General features: G+C 43.5%; 1 protein-coding gene across 2 annotated transcripts in view; it reads left to right on the top strand.

Moving 5' to 3' along the window:
* LOC126481506 (b(0,+)-type amino acid transporter 1-like) overlaps positions 1 to 19,668 on the top strand; it is a 438,794-nt gene that overhangs the window by 297,395 nt on the left and 121,731 nt on the right. For both annotated transcript variants that reach the window (XM_050105301.1, XM_050105302.1), the window contains 2 exons: positions 4,688 to 4,789; positions 10,151 to 10,432. In XM_050105301.1, the coding sequence (XP_049961258.1) occupies positions 4,688 to 4,789; positions 10,151 to 10,432 (384 nt within the window). The remainder of the gene's footprint in view (positions 1 to 4,687; positions 4,790 to 10,150; positions 10,433 to 19,668) is intronic.

Raw genomic sequence — 19,668 nt, 5'->3', positions numbered from 1 at the left:
AGGACGTTAGGTATAGGCTTAACTTCCGCGAGCTTCTATATAAATAGCTGTGAAACAGGTGAGTACGTATGTAAACAAGCACTGCAAACGTAAATATAACAAGGACTCCCAATCACACTTGAACAAAACTAACAGCGTGTTTGAAAGCGTGTTGTTTACAAACAGCAGAAACAAAAGAATACCGACCGTTGCATTCCAAGGATATCCAAAACACTCGGGAGTGGAAAAAAATCCCTAACGTGCTATTTAGGGGATATAAAGATCTAAAATATATGCAGAAAAGTGGGTGACAGAAAAGTGGAAGTAGTACATAAACACACGTGGTAGGAAAATGCTCTTTAAATGCTCGAAAAAAATTTTTTTCAGCAAAATCCTTTTCAGAGTACTTAAATAAAACCCCAGTCTATCGAAATATGATGAAAACCGTAAGTCGATTTTTTTCGACCTGAACCACGGTGTGGTCCCCTAAGTGATTCGGCTATCCGTGCACGAATCAAAGCCAGACCCAAACCTTCATATATCATCCATGTATTATGGCACAAGCTGTACTCGTACGTTACGTACATTCCCGTCCAGGGAGGACATATTTATTGAAAATCGAGGGCCTGGTACTGGCGAATAAATACCAAATATCAGTGCGTGTGTTCCTAACTTTCAGACCCACTGACTACAATTGTGTAGGTTAACTTTCACTGTGTCTTAACTGCAACAGAAGTATTTTTTCCTAGCGGAAACCCGAGGAACACATGTTTGAATGTTCAACATTTTCATCGTGTGCAGCTGCTGCAACTGTTGGGCATCACCACGAAAATTTCAGCAAGTCAGTGCAGCAGTGTGCAGCAGCTTGTAACCATCAGAATATAGGGATGTGGTTAGTTCACTGTATTCCACAGTATAACATAATATTGCCAAAATGCATGGTAATTACTGAATGATCATTTTACTATTTATTACGGTAGAGAATATTTCGTAATTACTTGTTTTAGTCAATAAAATTAAGCCAAGTGAACAAAGTTTGTTTTGAAAATGGGTACATATTTTTGCTTGTATCTTGTATCTAAAATTATTAAAAAGTACCTAAGAGTATTACCACATAAATATCAGTTTTCTTTCCTCCAGAAAAAATTCAGATCTGAAAGGGCTAAGAAGTACAATGTAATGTTCATTCGGACATGAATACATGCATGCCTGAAGAAACATTACATCGTATTCTTATTAACACAGCACCGCTGTCTTGCATTACGACTTGCATTTTAAGAGATGTTGTCGTGGACGTCACTCTGAAGACTAATTTGACGAAGCCGTCGACGCTAGTCTATCCTGTGCAAGCCTCATCATCTGCGAATGACTGCTGCAACCTACATCCATTTGAAACTCCTTGCTGAATTCAACCCCTGATTTCCCTCCGCAATTTCGTAGACCTTCATTACAAATTAACTCAGAAAGTGTCTTGTCATCCAATCCCTTCTATTAATCAAGCTGTGCCATAATTTTTTTCGTCCTCAGTCGACCGATAGAACTTTAGCATTCTTTTGGAACGTCACGTTTCAAAAGCTTCTGTTCTCTTCCATCCTGTTATATTATCATTCCACATTCGCCTTAATATATGTCTACTATCAAGACGTAGTTTTTAGTTGGTGACATAGTATCTCTGGAGACTTAATAACACATTTCTGTTTCATGTTCACACATTTCTCTATTTTCAGAAAAGCTCTTCTTGCTACTGCAAGTGCACATTTCTTATCATCCCTACCTCCATTTTCGTCAGTCAGTTGGTTGGTTGGTTGGTTGGTTGGTTTGGGGAAGGAGACCAGACAGCGAGGTCATCGGTCTCATCGGATTAGGGAAGGACGGGGAAGGAAGTCGGCCGTGCCCTTTGAAAGGAACCATCCCGGCATTTGCCTGGAGCGATTTAGGGAAATCACGGAAAACCTAAATCAGGATGGCCGGACGCGGGATTGAACCGTCGTCCTCCCGAATGCGAGTCCAGTGTCTAACCACTGCGCCACCTCGCTCGGTTTTCGTCAGTTGCTTCGCTGTCCAAATCATAAAACTCATCTATTACTTTTACTGTCTCATTTCCTAACCAGCATCGTCTGACTTAATCCGACTTCCCTAGGTTACCTTGTTATAGTACTGTGTTCATCTTATAAGCTCTTTTCAAGGTACCATGCATTCCATTCTCAGGGTCCTGCAAGTCCTTCGCTGTCTCTGACATTAAAATGTCATCCGAAAATATTTAAATTTTTATTTCCCCCTGATTTTTAATTACTTCTCCAAATTCGTCTTTAGTTTCGTGTACTGCTTGTACCGTGTAGAGATTAAATAACAAGGAAGACAACTCTTCAACTCTGTCTCAGTGGTTTAATGAATGTAATCTGTGTTAATACTGGCTGGAAAAGTTGCGTGTTATAGGCAATGCTATCCTCTGCGTATTGCAGTGGCTGTCCTGAAATTAGCATACGTTACATTATATACCAGACAGCAGGACATATTATTTTGTTCGAGAAATAACAAGATTCATTCGATGCACTCTCCCTGCAGCATCTCCCCCAATAAGCTTCAATTGAAGCAGACATCACAAAAAACTTAAAAATAGAACAGAAATGTGCCGGCCGGTGTGGCCGAGCGGTTCTAGGCACTTCAGTCTGGAACCGCGCGACCGCTACGGTCGCAGGTTCGAATCCTGCCTCGGGCATGGATGTGTGTGATGTCCTTAGGATAGTTAGGTTTAAGTAGTTCTAAGTTCTAGGGGACTGATGACTTCAGATGTTAAGTCCCATAGTGCTCAGAGCCATTTATGAGAACAGAAATGTCCTTCAACGCAGTGATTACATCGAAGAAAGAAAGAAATAGGTGAGGAGATTTTACAAGGACACAAGAGTGGAAGACGTAAATTACGCAGTCGCAGGTTCGAATCCTGCCTCGGGCATGGATGTGTGTGGTGTCCTTAGGTTAGTTAGGTTTAAGTAGTTCTAAGTTCTAGGGGACTGATGACCACAGATGTTAAGTCCCATAGTGCTCAGAGCCATTTGAACCATTTTTGTAAATTACACCACCAGTAGAGTTTATTTTTATATGTCAAATAAATTAATCAAAGTGAATCAGGATAGTAATACTTACCCGCCTCCATAGCATTCGGTAAGCTGCAAGGGCATTCCGTGTAGTGCCAAACGGCGACTACCTCGGGAGTCTTGTCCAATAGAACAAGCGCCTTGTAAGCCACTTCCTGTGAACGAGTTAGATTTTCTTAAGATTCTTCCTATGAATCTGTCTGGCATCTGCTTTTCCTACTCTTTCTTTTACTTCATCAATCCTCTGCAGGTTATTCTGCAAGACGATACGTCTTCTGCCGTTGCCACTTTCTTATAGACAACCGTTTCATCTGAGAACAGTCTTAAGGGGGGTAGGACGTGAAACGGGCCGACTTGGAGCAGGAGAGGCACCACAGGACATTTTAATTTACACTGTCTATACTTTTACAAATAAATTCATAAAACTTTGTCACCATGACCAGGAAGGATTCAGAATTTAGACTCATAGCAGAGGAAGTTCAAAAACACAACAAAATAATTTTTTTTTACATGTGAAATTTCATCATTTTTTCACTTAGTATTAGCTGCATTTGTTGCTGTAGGTACACTTTTCTTCAGAAGTAAGAGAGATTCTTCGATGAATTTTGCACAGCATACAAACCATACTTACAGGTGTATGAAACTCTAGAATTTCCCAAATCCGTTAAAAACTGTGGTAAAAATTGAGATAATTAACTATAAAATTCGAGTTTTCTCTAAACACGAAGTTTAAAACGTGACAGCCCATTCATTTTTCCATAGATTAAATAAACTCTAGAGTTTCATACACCTGTAAGTATGGTTTGTAAGCCGTCCAACATTCATCGAAGAATCTCTCTTACTTATGAAGAAAAGTGTACCTATAGCAACAAATGCAAGACAGTAAGTGAAAGAAATCATAAAATTTCACATTTAAAAAATGTTATTTTTTCGTGTTTTTGAACTTCTCTGCTATGAGTGTGAATCCTGGATCATTCCTGGTCATGATGACAAAGTTTGATGAATTTATTTGTAATAGTACAGACAGTGCGAATTAAAATGTCCTGTGGTGCCTCTCCTTCCCGAAGTCGGCCCGTTTGACGTCCTACTCCTCTTAAAGAGCTTCCAATTGTGTCTACTAGATCATCTGTATACACAACAGTAACGGTCTTGTCACACATCTCTGAGGTACTCCGGAAGTTACCTTGACATATATCGATTTTGTTCCATAAAGAGTGACATGTTGAGTTATATCCGAAAGGAAGTCTTGCATCCAGGGGAAAAATCTGCTCCGATACTCGGTAAGTTCGTATTTTTTCACTAAACGACAATCCACGACGGTGTCAAATGCCTTGCCGAGGTCAAGGAACACGGCATCAACCTGAGCGGCGTTGTCTGCGGTGCCATCGATCTCGTGGCGGAACAGGGTGACCTGAGTTTCGCAAGATTTCTGTTTGCGGAGTCCATGTTGATTTTTGTAAAGGTGATTATCGCTCTACAAATATGTGAGCATAAAATATGTTCGATAATTCTACGAATCATGTCAGTCTGCAGTAGTGTGTGTGTGTGTGTGTGTGTGTGTGTGTGTGTGTGTGTGTGTGTGTGTGTTGATAGCCGTGGCTGGTGTGCCGCAGGTTCCGGGATCTTCGTGTCGCCGACGAGCGCGCTGGAGCGGTCTGGCTCTGTGGGGCTGTGCCTCGTCGTGTGGGCCGTGTGCGGCGGCATCTCCCTCGTAGGTGAGTACTCCGCTCCTGCCTCTCACGTTTGCTCGCCACGGTCGTAGGGTTCCTTCTGATTTATTCATAAATCGCCTAATGCCCACCACTTACAGCTTGTAGAGCTCGCAAATGTAAACCGCATACTTCTCAAGGTGCTGGATCAAAAACAGAGAATTTCCCAACGTCGATGAATTCCTTAGTAAACTGGACGCAGCAACTGAAGACTTAAAAAAAGTATTTACACAGCCACATGCGCCAGCGCAAGCATTCGGGTGAAAGTACACTACTGGCCATTAAAATTGTACACCAAGAAGAAATGCAGATGATAAACGGGTATTCATTGGACAAATATATTATATTAGAACTGACATGTGATTACATTTTCACGCAATTTGGCTGCATAGATCCTGAGAAATCAGTACCCAGAACAACCACCTCTGGCCGTAATAATGGCCTTGATACGCCTGGGCATTGACTCAAACAGAGCTCGGATGGCGTGTACAGGTACAGCTGCCCATGCAGCTTCAACACGATACCACAGTTCATCAAGAGTACTGACTGGCGTATTGTGACGAGCCAGTTGCTCGGCCACCATTGACCAGGCGTTTTCAATTGGTGAGAGATCCGGAGAATGTGCTGGCCAGGGCAGCAGTCTAACATTTTCTGTATCCAGAGCGGCCCGTATAGGACCTGCAACATGCAGTCGTGCATTATCCTGCTGAAATGTAGGGTTTCGCAGGGATCGAATGAAGGGTTGAGCTACGGGTCGTAACACATCTGAAATGTAACGTCCATTGTTCAAAGTGACGTCAATGCGAACAAGAGGTGACTGAGACGTGTAACCAATGGCACCCCATACTATCACGCCAGGTGATACGCCAGTATGGCGATGACGAATACACGCTTCCGATGTGCGTTCACCGCGATGTCGCCAAACACGGATGCGACCATATTGATGCTGCAAACAGAACCTGGATTCATCTGAAAAAATGACGTTTTGCCATTCGTGCACCCAGGTTCGTCGTTAAGTACACCATCGCAGGCGCGCTTGTCTGTGATGCAGCGTCGAGGGTAACCGCAGCCACGGTCACCGAGCTGATAGTCCATGCTGCTGCAAACGTCGAAGTGTTCGTGCAGATGGTTGTTATCTTGCAGACGTCCCCATCTGTTGACTCAGGGATCGAGACGTGGCTACACGATCCGTTACAGCCATGCGGATAAGATGCCTGTCATCTCGACTGCTAGTGATACGAGGCCGTTGGGATCCAGCACGGCGTTCCGTATTACCCTCCTGAACCCACCGATTCCATATTCTGCTAACAGTCATTGGATCTCGACCAACGCGAGCAGCAATGTCGCGATACGATAAACCGCAATCGCGATAGGCTCCAATCCGACCTTTATCAACGTCGGAAACGTGATGGTACGTACGCATTTCTCCTCCTTACACGAGGCATCACAACAACGTTTCACCAGGCAACGCCGTTCAACTGCTGTTTGCGTATGAGAAGTCGGTTGGAAACTTTCCTCTTGTCAGCACGTTGTAGGTGTCGCCAGAGGTTCCAACCTTGTGTGAATGTTCTGAAAAGCTAATCATTTGCATATCAGAGCATCTTCTCCCTGTCGGTTAAATTTCGCTTCTGTAGCATGTCATCTTCGTGGTGCAGCAATTTTAATGGCCAGTAGTGTATTACATTCAGTCACTTGAACGACAAATGTAAGAAAATACCGGCCGGTGTGGCCGAGCGGTTCTAGGCGGTTCAGTTTGGAACCGCGTGACTGCTACGGTCGCAGGTTCGAATTCTGCCTCGGGCATGGATGTGTGTGATGTCCTTAGGCTAGTTTGGTTTAAGTAGTCCTAAATCTAGGGGACTGATGATCTCAGAAGTTAAGTCCCATAGTGCTCAGAGCCATTTGAACCATTTTTTGTAAGAAAATTAAATTGTTTTCAAAAATTGTTGGCTAATTTTCGAGAAAAACGATGTATCATGTGCGGCACATTGGCATTCAAGGCAGACAAATTGTGAAAATGGAGTTTGGTAATATACTGATTTTATATTTTGCAAACTTGTCATAAAGAGGAAACCAAGACAAAGAAATCATTTTATTACATGACGGTACATGAAAAAATAGTTTTTATGCAAGAAATTTTTGTGCACTCTAGGATAGCTAAGATGTGTCATCTTAACAGATATTTCAAACAAAACCTTTATTTCTTGAGCTGTTGTTTAGTAACTTGTCAGAACCTATCAGCCATCTGGTTTGTACATATGGGATCGGTTTAAAATCCCTGCTTTTGTGTATGAAGTATGCAAAAGCTGGAGCAGTTGGGGAGAACTCAAACACATCTATATGAATTCAAGGTGGATTACTTCGTCGTCGTGGCAGAAGTAATTGTGGATCATCACGTCTGAGTCGTCATCAGACGAGAAAATTACCGATTCTGTGTCAGCAGGTTAGACAGAAGCCTCATCACCCTCAACATCGCTTGACCTTTCACCACGTTCTGACAGATTTGCATCAAAGCCGAATGGCTTCCCCAGCTCATGACATATCTCATCATCTGGCACTAAGAAAAAGTTTCTTACTTTACCTTCAATCAAGTCATTATTCTTTATTACTCTTATTTATTGTTATTATTATAGCTATTTCATACATCATTCAACAGTGTCCAAATGTGCCAAAACTTATAACAAATTACTGCTGAATATTTACAGATCAGCAGACATTGTTACTAAATATTAGCCTACTGTGCCAAAGTATTGGAAAGTGCCATCTTATTGGTACAAGTCTGCTGACAGTAAAATAAGTTCTGTTCAAGGTAGTTAGGATATGAATAAACGAAGAATGTTAATTAATGAAATGAACATCATTTTGCCGTTCTTCCACTCTGGTTTTTAGGTAAACAGCTTACTTCGATAACTGACCACTCAGAGCACTGAAACTTTATTTGGTAGGTCGAGACACCTAGCGGCAGGTGAGCAACTTATTGGCACGTGTATGTAAGGCGTTACAAGGGTTCTGTACGCAGAAAGATCAGATTAGATTAGTACTTGTTCCATAGATCATGAATACGACACTTCGTAATGATGTGGAACGTGTCAGGTTAATAAAAGATGTCTATACCCCCAAAATATTACATGACACTTGATATTTTTAATTTTTTTTGTGGGGGTTGGGGAAATTACCCACTTACTATATCTAAAAATTCATCTAATGAGTAGGAGGAGTTGCCATTAAGAAATTCTTTTAATTTCCTTTTAAATGCTATATGGCTATCTGTCAGATTTTTGATACTATTAGGTAAGTGGCCAAAGACTTTTGTAGCAGCATAATTTACCCCCTTCTGAGCCAAAGTTAGATTTAACTTTGAGTAGTGAAGATCATCCTTTCTCCTAGTGTTGTAGCCATGTACACTGCTATTACTTTTGAATTCGTTCGGATTGTTAATAGCAAATTTCATAAGTGAATATACAGGGTGTTACAAAAAGGTACGGCCAAACTTTCAGGAAACATTCCTCACACACAAAGAAAGAAAATATGTTATGTGGACATGTGTCCAGAAACCCTTACTTTCCATGTTAGAGCTCATTTTATTACTTCTCTTCAAATCACATTAAATACGGAATGGAAACACACAGCAACAGAACGTACCAGCGTGACTTCAAACACTTTGTTACAGGAAATGTTCAAAATGTCCTCCGTTAGCGAGGATACATACATCCACCCTCCGTCGCATGGAATCCCTGATGCCCTGATGCAGCCCTGGAGAATGGCGTATTGTATCACAGCCGTCCACAATACGAGCACGAAGAGTCTCTACATTTGGTACCGGGGTTGCGTAGACAAGAGCTTTCAAATGCCCCCATAAATGAAAGTCAAGAGGATTGAGGTCAGAAGAGCATGGAGGCCATGGAATTGGTCCGCCTCTACCAATCCATCGGTCACCGAATCTGTTGTTGAGAAGCGTACGAACACTTCGACTGAAATGTTCAGGAGCTCCATCATGCATGAACCACATGTTGTGTTGTACTTGTAAAGGCACATGTTCTAGCAGCACAGGTAGAGAATCCCGTATGAAATCATGATAACGTCCTCCATTGAGCGTAGGTGGAAGAACATGGGGCCCAATCAAGACATCGCCAACAATGCCTGCCCAGACGTTCACAGAAAATCTGTGTTGACGACGTGATTGCACATTTGCGTGCGGATTCTCGTCAGCCCACACATGTTGATTGCGAAAATTTACAATTTGATCACGTTGGAATGAAGCCTCATCCGTAAAGAGAACATTTGCACTGAAATGAGGATTGACACATTGTTGGATGAACCATTCGCAGAAGTGTACCCGTGGAGGCCAATCAGCTGCTGATAGTGCCTGCACACGCTGTACATGGTACGGAAACAACTGGTTCTCCCGTAGCATTCTCCATACAGTGACGTGGTCAACGTTACCTTGTACAGCGGCAACTTCCCTGACGCTGACATTAGGGTTATCGTCAACTGCACGAAGAATTGCCTCGTCAATTGCAGGTGTCCTCGTCGTTCTAGGTCTTCCCCAGTCGCGAGTCATAGGCTGAAATGTTCCGTGCTCCCTAAGACGGCGATCAATTGCTCCGAACGTCTTCCTGTCGGGACACCTTCGTTCTGGAAATCTGTCTCGATACAAACGTACCGCGCCACGGCTATTGCCCCGTGCTAATCCATACATCAAATGGGCATCTGCCAACTCCGCATTTGTAAACATTGCACTGACTGCAAAACCACGTTCGTGATGAACACTAACCTGTTGATGCTACGTACTTATGTGCTTGATGCTAGTACTGTAGAGCAATGAGTCGCATGTCAACACAAGCACCGAAGTCAACATTACCTTCCTTCAACCGGGCCAACTGGCGGTGAATCGAGGAAGTACAGTACATACTGACGAAGCTAAAATGAGCTCTAACATGGAAATTAAGCGTTTCCGGATACATGTCCACATAACATCTTTTCTTTATTTGTGTGTGAGGAATGTTTCCTGAAAGTTTGGCCGTACCTTTTTGTAACACCCTGTATATATTGTGAGGCTACAGTGAAGATCTCTAGCTCTTTAAATAAGTGTTTGCAGGATGATCTTGGATGAGCTCCAGCAATTATTCCGATTACACGCTTTTGTGGAATGAACACTCTTTTACTCAATGAAGTTACCACTTCGACGTATCGTATCCGACGCGCTGGACCTGAAGAGGTTAACTGTTTCTCATAGCAGTCAACTCTGAAGCAGAAAAGGCCCGTCACTTCTGGTTTCGTGGTAGCGCGGAACACAGGCCACGGGGCCATCACTGCCGATGCTCGGTAGCCGGCGCCAGGTGTATGTTCGTGTTTCGGTGTGCGCAGGCGCGCTGGGGTTCGCGGAGCTGGGGACGGTGGTGCCTCGGTCGGGCGCGGAGTACGCCTACCTGCTGGAGGCGTACGGCCCGCTGCACCGCTTCTGGGGCCCGGTGCCCAGCTTCCTGTGCGCCTGGATCTACGTGGCCATCCTGCGGCCCGCCGAGGTGGCCGTCGTCATCCTCACGTTCGCCGAGTACGTGGTGCAGCCGCTGGCGCCTCTCGGCATCGCGGACCTGCACCCAGACACGCAGAAGCACCTGCTCAAGCTCATCGCCCTGCTCGCTCTGGGTGAGTACCGCACGGCAGCTGCGTGCTGGGGGAGCGGACAGGCTCGGCGCCATCCAGACTCAGAATTCCTTCAGCTTTTTTGGGCTCCACCCAGAAAGCATCTTGTAGGTTCAGCGGTTAAGAATATAGGGTGAACCCAGACTTCACTGGTACACATTCTAAGTCAAAGAAAAAAACAAAACAAGAAAACTCATCACGAAGAATTTATCCAAATGAAACGGGAATGGATAGCTGTGATGTACGAGGGGCGTTTGAAAAGTCCGTGCAAAGTCCGAAAGATGGCACCACCGGCGCGTATCGAGGTCATGTTTAGTTAGTAGCATCTTTGGAAAGAACCATAGAGTAAATATCTCTGGAGTGAGCATTCACATGCGCAGAACAGATTTTGTGTTGTCAGCATACATTGCCGGCCTGGTCACGTGTTCTCGGGACGTCGTGTGTTTGTCCGTATAACGCCCTGTATACTCAGAATGTCACTACATCCCTAGTACAGACGGATTCTTTTCGTACGTCTCGTGGATTATTTATATATGTTGCGCAGACATTTTAACAGTATCCATTTGATACCGGGAATAAACCAGCTACGTAACTTTTAATGGCAAGTGATATTGCTTTCTGCTTCTTTGCGATAGGTGTCACAGTTCAGATGGACTCGATTTTTGGCAGTTTACGGTATGATACGGCACTTTATAGTATTACAGAGCCTGACGTACAGTTTTGCACTAATAGTCTTGCAAAATGACTTGACAATACGCTAGTACTTTTGCAAGTGTCCGAAAAACACCGAATTTGCCACACGTTAGCGTTTATATCCCTGATAATTCGTCCTTTTTTTCCTGCTATTCCTGCGTATTTATTTTCTCGTTTTGCGACCTAAAGCACAATTTTTCTTATTGGTGACACTTTGAAGTATTTATTTAACGCATTTTACGTACTTGCTCCCAGTTTATTAAATAAATAGTAGACTGTGTAATCTATATACATAATCGACAAGTCGCTGATAAATGCATGGAGGATAGTATTTGCTGAAACAACTAACCATTTCCTTTCCTGTTCCACTAGCAAATTTACGAGAGGAAGCGATTGTTTGTAAGATTTTGTACGAGCCGAAATATCTGTTATATAGTCATAAAATCGTAGAAAAATGGGTCTACAGAACCGAGCCTTAATTATAATGCGTCTCGAAATTTTAACATATACAGTGTCTCTTACTAATATGATAACTATAATTAGAGTTACATGGTATGTACCCATGAAAAGTTACTATCCCCCATTTCACATATTTTTCTTTGCATCTGTAGCAACAACAGTAATTCACCATCGCTATTACGCTATCAACAAACGGTGAGGCACAACTAAAACTCTTGTTATTATAAACTTCAAACGCTGCGGAAAGCACACACGCACAGCGAAGTCCCGAGAATACGTGACAATTATGGTTTAATGTTAACAACATGTGCAGAACGCAATGCTCACTCAAGAGATATTTACTCTATGGAAAGAACGCACACCAAGTTTCAGCCATGTTGTGCTTGGCGTTCGTGTGAATCAAGGAAGTCGAGTGATTGTCAAAAAAATGAACGAAAAAGAATTTCGTGTGGTGATTAAACATTACTTTATGGAGGGCAAAACGCCTCAGGAGACTAAAGAGAAGCTGGATAAACATTATGGTGACTCTGCACCTTCGATTGGAACAGTAAGTGGTTCCAAAATTTTCGAACACAAGAGTTAAGGAGCGTGAGATTGCTAGTGCTGTGGGCATCTCGAATGAACGTGTACGTAATATTTTGCATAAACACTTGGACATGAGAAAGCTATCCGCAAGATGGGTTCCGCGATTGCTCAAGCTTGACCAAAAACGGAATCGTCTGAAGTGTTGCAAGGATGGTTTGCAGCTGTTCAGGAAGAATCCGCAGGACTTTAAGCGTCGTTTCGTCACTGTGGATGAAACATGGATACATTACTATACTCCTGAGACCAAAGAACAATCTAAACAAAGGGTTACCAAGAAAGAATCTGCACCAAAAAGGCGAAGACCATTCCTTCGGCCGGAAAGGTTATGGCGACTGTCTTTTGGGATTCGCAGCGACTATTTGGAAACTGGTAAAACTATTACAGATGCATATTATTCATCGTTATTGGACCGTTTGAAAACTGAGCTGCAAGGAAAACGCCGGCGATTGGACTGCAAAAATGTCCTTCTCCATCACGACAACGCACCAGCACACACCTCAGCAGTTGTGGTCGCAAAATTAATGGAAATAGGATTCTAACTCGTTTCACATCCCCCCCTGTTCTCCAGACTTGGCTCCCTTCGACTTCTGTTTGTTTCCGAATTTGAAGAAATGGCTGGCGGGACAGAGATTTTATTCAAATGAGGAGGTGATTGCAGCAACTAATAGCTATTTTGCAGACTTGGAGAATTTCTATTATTCGGAAGAGATCAACAAATTAGAACAGCATTAGACGAAGTGTATAAGTCTAAAAGCAGACTATGTCGAAAAATGAAAAAGGTTTACCCCAAACACGTAAGTAGTTTTTATTTTTGCACGGACTTTTCAAATGCCCCTCTTAGATGCACAGGCAAACAAATGATTATAATTTCAGAAAAACTGTATCATTTACTAAAGAGGAACAGCTTCACAAACTGAGCAAGTCAATACCGTGTTGGTCCGCCTCTGACCATTATGCAAGTAGTTATTCAGCTAGGCGTTTACTGATAATGTTGTTGAATGTCCTCATGAGAGATTTCGTGCCAAATTCTGTCCACGTCCCTGCCCATAATGCTGCAAACGTTCATTTGGGTAGAGATCTGATGACCTTGCTGGCCAAGGTAGGCTTTGGCAAGCACGAAGATAAGCAATAAAAACGCTCGCCGTGGGTGGGCAGGCATTATCTTGCTGAATTGTAAGCCCAGTGTGGCGTGCCATGAAGGGCAACAAAACGAGGCGTAGATTATCGTCGACTTATCTCTGTGCTGTATGCGTGCCGCAGATGAAAACAAGGGGGAATTATATATTAATACCTTCAGCTGCTGACGGGAGTTGATTTATATCAACGGGGACGGGTGAAAATGTGTGCCCCGACCGGGAATCGAACCCGGGATCTCCTGCTTACATGGCAAACGCTCTGTCCATCTGAGCCACGAAGGGTACAGAGGATAGTGCGACTGCAGGGACTATCTCGCGCACGCCTCCCGCGAGACCCACTTCTCACCTTATATGTCCACACACTACATTCGTAGTGTCCCTACCCAACACTCTCTTTACTTGTGGAAGACATTCTTATCAAGTCGCGTGAGAGTTCGGGTAAATATGTGTGCATCCGCAAAGAAGAGGAAAGTCATGGCCGGTATTGCCAGAACTATATACAAAGAACAGACACCATATCCATATATAAAACAAAGGGGTCCTACTAAGAAAAGAAACGGCATCCCAGACCATCACTCCTGGTTGTCGGGACGTATTGTGAGCGACAATCATGTTCGTATCCCACCGCTGGCACTGGACTCGCATTCGGGAGGACGACGGTTCAATCCCGCGTCCGGCCATCCTGATTTAGGTTTTCCGTGATTTCCCTAAATCGCTCCAGGCAAATGCCGGGATGGTACCTTTGAAAGGGCACGGCCGACTTCCTTCCCCATCCTTCTCTAATCCGATGAGACCGATGACCTCGCAGTTTGGTCTCTTCCCCCAAAAACAACAACAACCCACCGCTGGAATCTCATTGAGTGGATTACAGTTGTCTTCAGTGGTGAGTTCTGCTTCGAACTGAGCTCAAATGACCAGTGAAGACATATCAGGAGATCGCCTGTACAGCGGTTGGGTACCATGTGACTGTCATCCACCACATGGCCCGACAACCAGGAGTGATTGTCTTGACTGCCATTTCTTTTCATAGTAGGAGGAATTTGGTTTTTATCCGCGGCACCCTCGCACCACAGCGGTACGCCGACGATAATTTGCCCCTTGTTTGTTGCCCTTGATGGCACGCCATCCTCGGTATACACTTCAGCAAGATAATGCTCACCCGCTCATGGCGAGAGTTTCCACTGCTCGTCTTCGTGCTTGCCAAACCCTATCTCGACCAGCGTGGTCACTGGATCTCTCCCCCGTTGAGAACGTTTGGAGCACTAGGAGCAGGACCCTCCAATCGGCTCGGGATTCTGACGATCTAACACACCGATTGGACAGAATTTGTTTCGTACGATACCCCTCAGGAGGACATCCAGCAACTCTGCAATGCCGCGCGGAATTACCCGGGCTGTCTAGGGCGCTGCAGTCATGGACTGTGCGGCTGGTCCCGGCGGAGGTTCGAGTCCTCCCTCGGGTATGGGTGTGCGTGTGTTTGTCCTTAGGATACTTTAGATTAAGTAGAGTGTAAGCTTAGGGACTGATGACCTTAGCAGTTAAGTCCCATAAGATTTCACACACACATTTGAACATTTTTTGAACTCTGTCAATTAGTGCCAAGCCGAATAACTGCTTGCATCAGCGCCAGAGGTGGGCCAAGGCGTTATTGACTAACTCAACTTGTGAAGCCCTTTCTCTTGAATAACTCACCTAATTTTTGTGAAATTACAATCTCTGTTTGTAATGTTCATCACATCTACAGATTTCCATCCCATTTGGGTATACCTCCGAGGTGCGTCGTACCATTCTTACAGTGTTTATTTTATATGTATTTAACATATTTCACACGTATTTGTTGACATGTTTCACCGGTATATCTCGGGAATTTCATACAGTTTCATTTTCACTCATGTTAATGTTTAAGACGTCTCTCCTGAACTGTGTGCCATACATTGATACAATTTTGTTCCTGCATTCAGCGGAATATGGGGATAATGTCTGCAAAGTGCGTTGCGAACACCGTTAGTAGCAAAGAAGTAAAAAATTTAAACGTCATGCCTCAAGCGACAACAGGGAAAATGTACGAGTAAGCGATACTCTTTTCCATTCACCTTTTTGTGGGGGTTCTCAGCGAAGAAATTTTCTTATGGGTTTGAAATTATGTGTAAAGTTTACTGCAGGTCACCAAGTACTGATATTCCCAAACACTGGATGAAGAAAGTCTGGGTATACGCGTGTCATGAGCTCCCCTTCTTTTCACCCTCACCACTTTGATAGGTAGGCGATATTTTCCAGACAGAGTATGATGTGTGTACCAAATTTGGTTAAAATCGGTCCAGTGGTTTAGGATATATTGAAAATATATACATTTTCATAGTAGGTTTGGGTTACTCTGCAACGAAGCACATGATTCTGTCGGCCCCTTCCATCAAAATATACAGAAAAATGCCTGAATAAATTTCGAAATTCTATAGGCGTACTGGTTCACCCTGTAGGCCCACTGGACAACTACACAAGCGATAATATCGAATTACATGTGTAGGTTCATGAACACTGAAACTAATTACAACAGTCTATTAGTATTAAAAGTACTTGATCACATGTTGATGACGGTACAGATGTATTGAGAGCAAGTGAAAAGCCATTTTGAGTGAACGGCACATGATTGACAGGCATGCTGTTTAGATTACCAGACAATTCTGCAAAGAAAATGAATACAGGAATTCACAACTTTGGTAAATCCATTGGACACTGAACAACATAAAACTTTCGTAAAACAAATGAACGTCATCTAACAGTGAGAACATTTCTTTCGGTTTCAAGAAAGAACATACAGTTTTAGAGCAGCAGCAGAACTGTATGAAAGAACATTATGAAATTTACAGGAAATGTTTATTCTACTTTGGTGAGAGCGGCGCTATTAAGTAGATGAGACCATCTTTCTTCTGTTTCAAGGAGTGGATGTTGGCCCGTTTCGAAACCGAAGGAATATAAATGAACCGTCGCCTCCATCTCTTTACTGGCCGTTCTACATCCTGTCTACCAGCTCGGTTAAAATGTAACGCTTGGAACGCTTGGCATTCTTTTGATGTGGTTATACTTTTTTTTTGTAGTGCTTAAACTCTTCTGTCATTGTCTTCGCGTCTGGTTGCTGTCTTATGTCTTCACTTGGCACTCTGTCTCTTAATTTAGTCCAAGAAGGCCAGCTGCTTCAGTTCTTTGTTCCTCTCCTTTTATTACAATCCAGTTTTCACTACCTTACTAGTAGCAGGCTTAGCCACCACGTTTACAGACTTAGTGTTGCCTCTCCTCCTTATGCAACCACTTATAGTGTTATATTTCTGTATACTTTCAACCATATATGAACTAGTTTAGCATATTGGTATGTATGTCCCGAGATATTTAACTGAATATGTCTGTTCTAATATGTTATTGTTTATACTATTTTTGTTCTTTACATCGTTTCCATTGCAGCGTATTACTTCTATTTTATTTACAGATATAACAGTTCGATATGTTTGTAAAACATTATTCACTTTTACCACAGTTTGTTGCAAAGCGCTTTCAGTATCTCCTAGGAGAACCTGGTCGTCCCTAAATAGAATAGTGTTAGTAAATTTGTTCCTTCCAAGTCTAACGGTCTCGGCGACAAGAGAAGCGGTGCAAAACTGGATTGCGAACTTCACACTTCTCTTACTACAGTTGACTTAATTGAAACGTTTAGCCGATTCTCTTGTCTGGATATGCGGCTGCGTCGATCTCCACAACTTCTTCTCCGAAGAAATAATGCTCGTTAGAGGAACCAAAAAATTTCTCTCTCTCTCTCTCTCTCTCTCTCTCTCTCTCTCTCTCTCTCTCTCTCTCTCTCTCTCTCTCACTTGAAATAACTCAGTATTCTCATACTTTCAGTTCAGCTCGTGTGTATTTTCATTGCCACAAGTTTCATATAAGCATACAAACTCTTTCAATTCAACTACACGGATACTCATTAGATAGAATTAAATATAATCACAATTTCCGGTTTTAACAACCAAATAATTTCCCATGCGTCTTACTTCGTTCAGAGCTAAACATGAAGTAAGTTAAAAGTCTATGGTCAATTGTTCGTTTGTCTTTTTTACAATAATCACAGCACCTAAAACTACCGAATATTACCCTGACACTCCTTGTCGTTTAAATACAGCTTCCAGGGCGCGACCGGTAAACACTTGTCGGTGCCGCTCGTCTGACGCAGCTCCTGTCTCCCCTCGATAAACGTCAATCCTGCACACACAGACATGTATTGCGCAGTAAATAGGCTCTCTCTCACACACTTATCTCTAAAATATCGCGTGTTCCAGGCGGCAGAAGGTCGAGGGGTTCCAGAATTTAGGTGTAAATTCTCGAAGCACTACACAAGGTTGATCCTCTTGTGGTTCTTAGAATTCCATTCTTCTAAAAATTTGTCGTACACAAAATTGGAAAGGATTCGTAGACACGACACGCTTTTTTTAGTGCTTGGTTACAGTCAATAACTCTGTCTATGCTAATTTTAATGCTATCGCATTATGATTTAGTGGCATTCAACAAATTTGGAGGTGCATTGCAGTTGGTAAGTGTTCCTCATAATTTTGTCCTTCCTATCTTGTCATAGGCCTTCTCATGGTCTAGGAAGAGCAGAAGTAGCCACTTATTGAACTCTCTTCCCTTTTCTGTCAGTTGTTTTGGAACAAATGTTGCCTCAGCACAGGACTTGCCTTTACCAAAGCCGCATAGATCGTGTCGTCAAAATGTTTCTGCTATTGGCTGATAGATTACATTAAAAATAGACGAATAGATTTTACACGGTCCAGTCACATTCCTGTGATCACGTTCTGTGTTCGACATCAGCATGCGAAAACAACTCACAGACAGCAGGTGCAGCACTAGCAGTGGAGGGTATATAAAGCGTGTCGGTGTTATAATGCGAAAACGGAGCGATTTGTTCGACGTCCTAAAGGGCATAATCATTGACTTTCGGGCCAAAGGGTGGAAGCATTTCCGAAACGGATAAGCTTGTAAACTATTCGCATGCCGCCATGGTTAAAGTATACTATACATGGCAGAATGGGATTATCCAAAACTGGCACCGAGGCAACTGTGGTGTACCACGGGCCATAGATGAACGGGGTAAACGATGGCTGTAGAGATGTGTACAGACGAATAGACGTGCAACTGTTGAGCAACTGACCGCCCAGATGTTTTTATGAACCAAGAATCTACCGACAGAGTCTGAACGACTGTTCCGTGAACGTTGCTGTGTATGGTCTCTGCTACAGGCTCCTTGGACCATACATCTATCCTCACTGTTGGTCATAGGCGACGAAGGCTGGAATTTGCTCGCCATACCGCAACTGGACGTCCATTGAGTGGCGAGAGATGCTCTTCACAGATGAATCACGTTTTACGCTCCATCGGACTGAAAGAAAACACCCTTTAACAATCGTCTGAAAGGCCCAAGCCGGAGGAGGGAACGTTATGGTCTTGGGAACGTTTTCGTGACAGTCCACAGGTGATCGTGTCATTCTGGAAGGCACAATGAACCGACGTAAGTGTGCATCTATCTTGGGGGGTCATATCCACTCTACATGAAGTTTGTTTTCCCGCAGCACGATAGCATCTACCAGCAGGAAAAACTGGCCATAGCTCAAAAATTCATCTGAGCTGTAAGGTGAGTTAATGATGCCACATTGGCACCAGATCTCACCGAAATTCTGCTCAGCGCCACCGCGGACGTTTCACAGGATGAGAAGGTTGTCACAGCTCCTCTTACCCACATTTCTGACCTTCTTTTGACGTCTCTGTGATGGAAGTCAAAACCGCAACACGCAGAATTTTCTTATCGACTGCCGAGAAAAACATTTCAGACACATCGCCACTCAGAATCGACACGAAAAGACCTCAGGGGATGGCATAAAGGACGTCAATGAAACCACCCCATTCCCTGAGGTGTTGATTCCCACAAATTTCGCGGTGGAAAACGACAGTTCGCGGTGCGATGTGCAGCAGGAAGATGCCCTTGACAACGTTCGACACTGCTGACACCATTGGATGTTTCAATCCTTCTCTATGGACATTGGGGGGGGGGGGGGGGTGCATCCCCATTGAATGTGATCGCATCCCGTTGGAGTGCAGCGCAACTGCAATGTTTGATCTCGTGTATAAGTTGGAACCACTAGTGGCTGTTCGAAATACGTTCAAATTTCGTTGCATGGTTTTGAAGCAGCAAAGGTTAGGTACACTTTTTCAACCCACCTGGCCCTCATGTGACGTGATCACGCGGGAGTGCAACGTTAACATTGGCGTGAATAAAACGGCAGAAGGACCCTCCAAGACACCCTTCCCTCCCTCAGTTCGGCAAGTCCC

Source organism: Schistocerca serialis, chromosome 5 (genome assembly GCF_023864345.2).
Source record: "Schistocerca serialis cubense isolate TAMUIC-IGC-003099 chromosome 5, iqSchSeri2.2, whole genome shotgun sequence".
NCBI classification, from domain to species: Eukaryota; Metazoa; Arthropoda; class Insecta; order Orthoptera; family Acrididae; genus Schistocerca; species Schistocerca serialis.
Note: the sequence above shows the minus strand (reverse complement) of the source record. Positions and strands in the feature narration are given on the sequence as shown.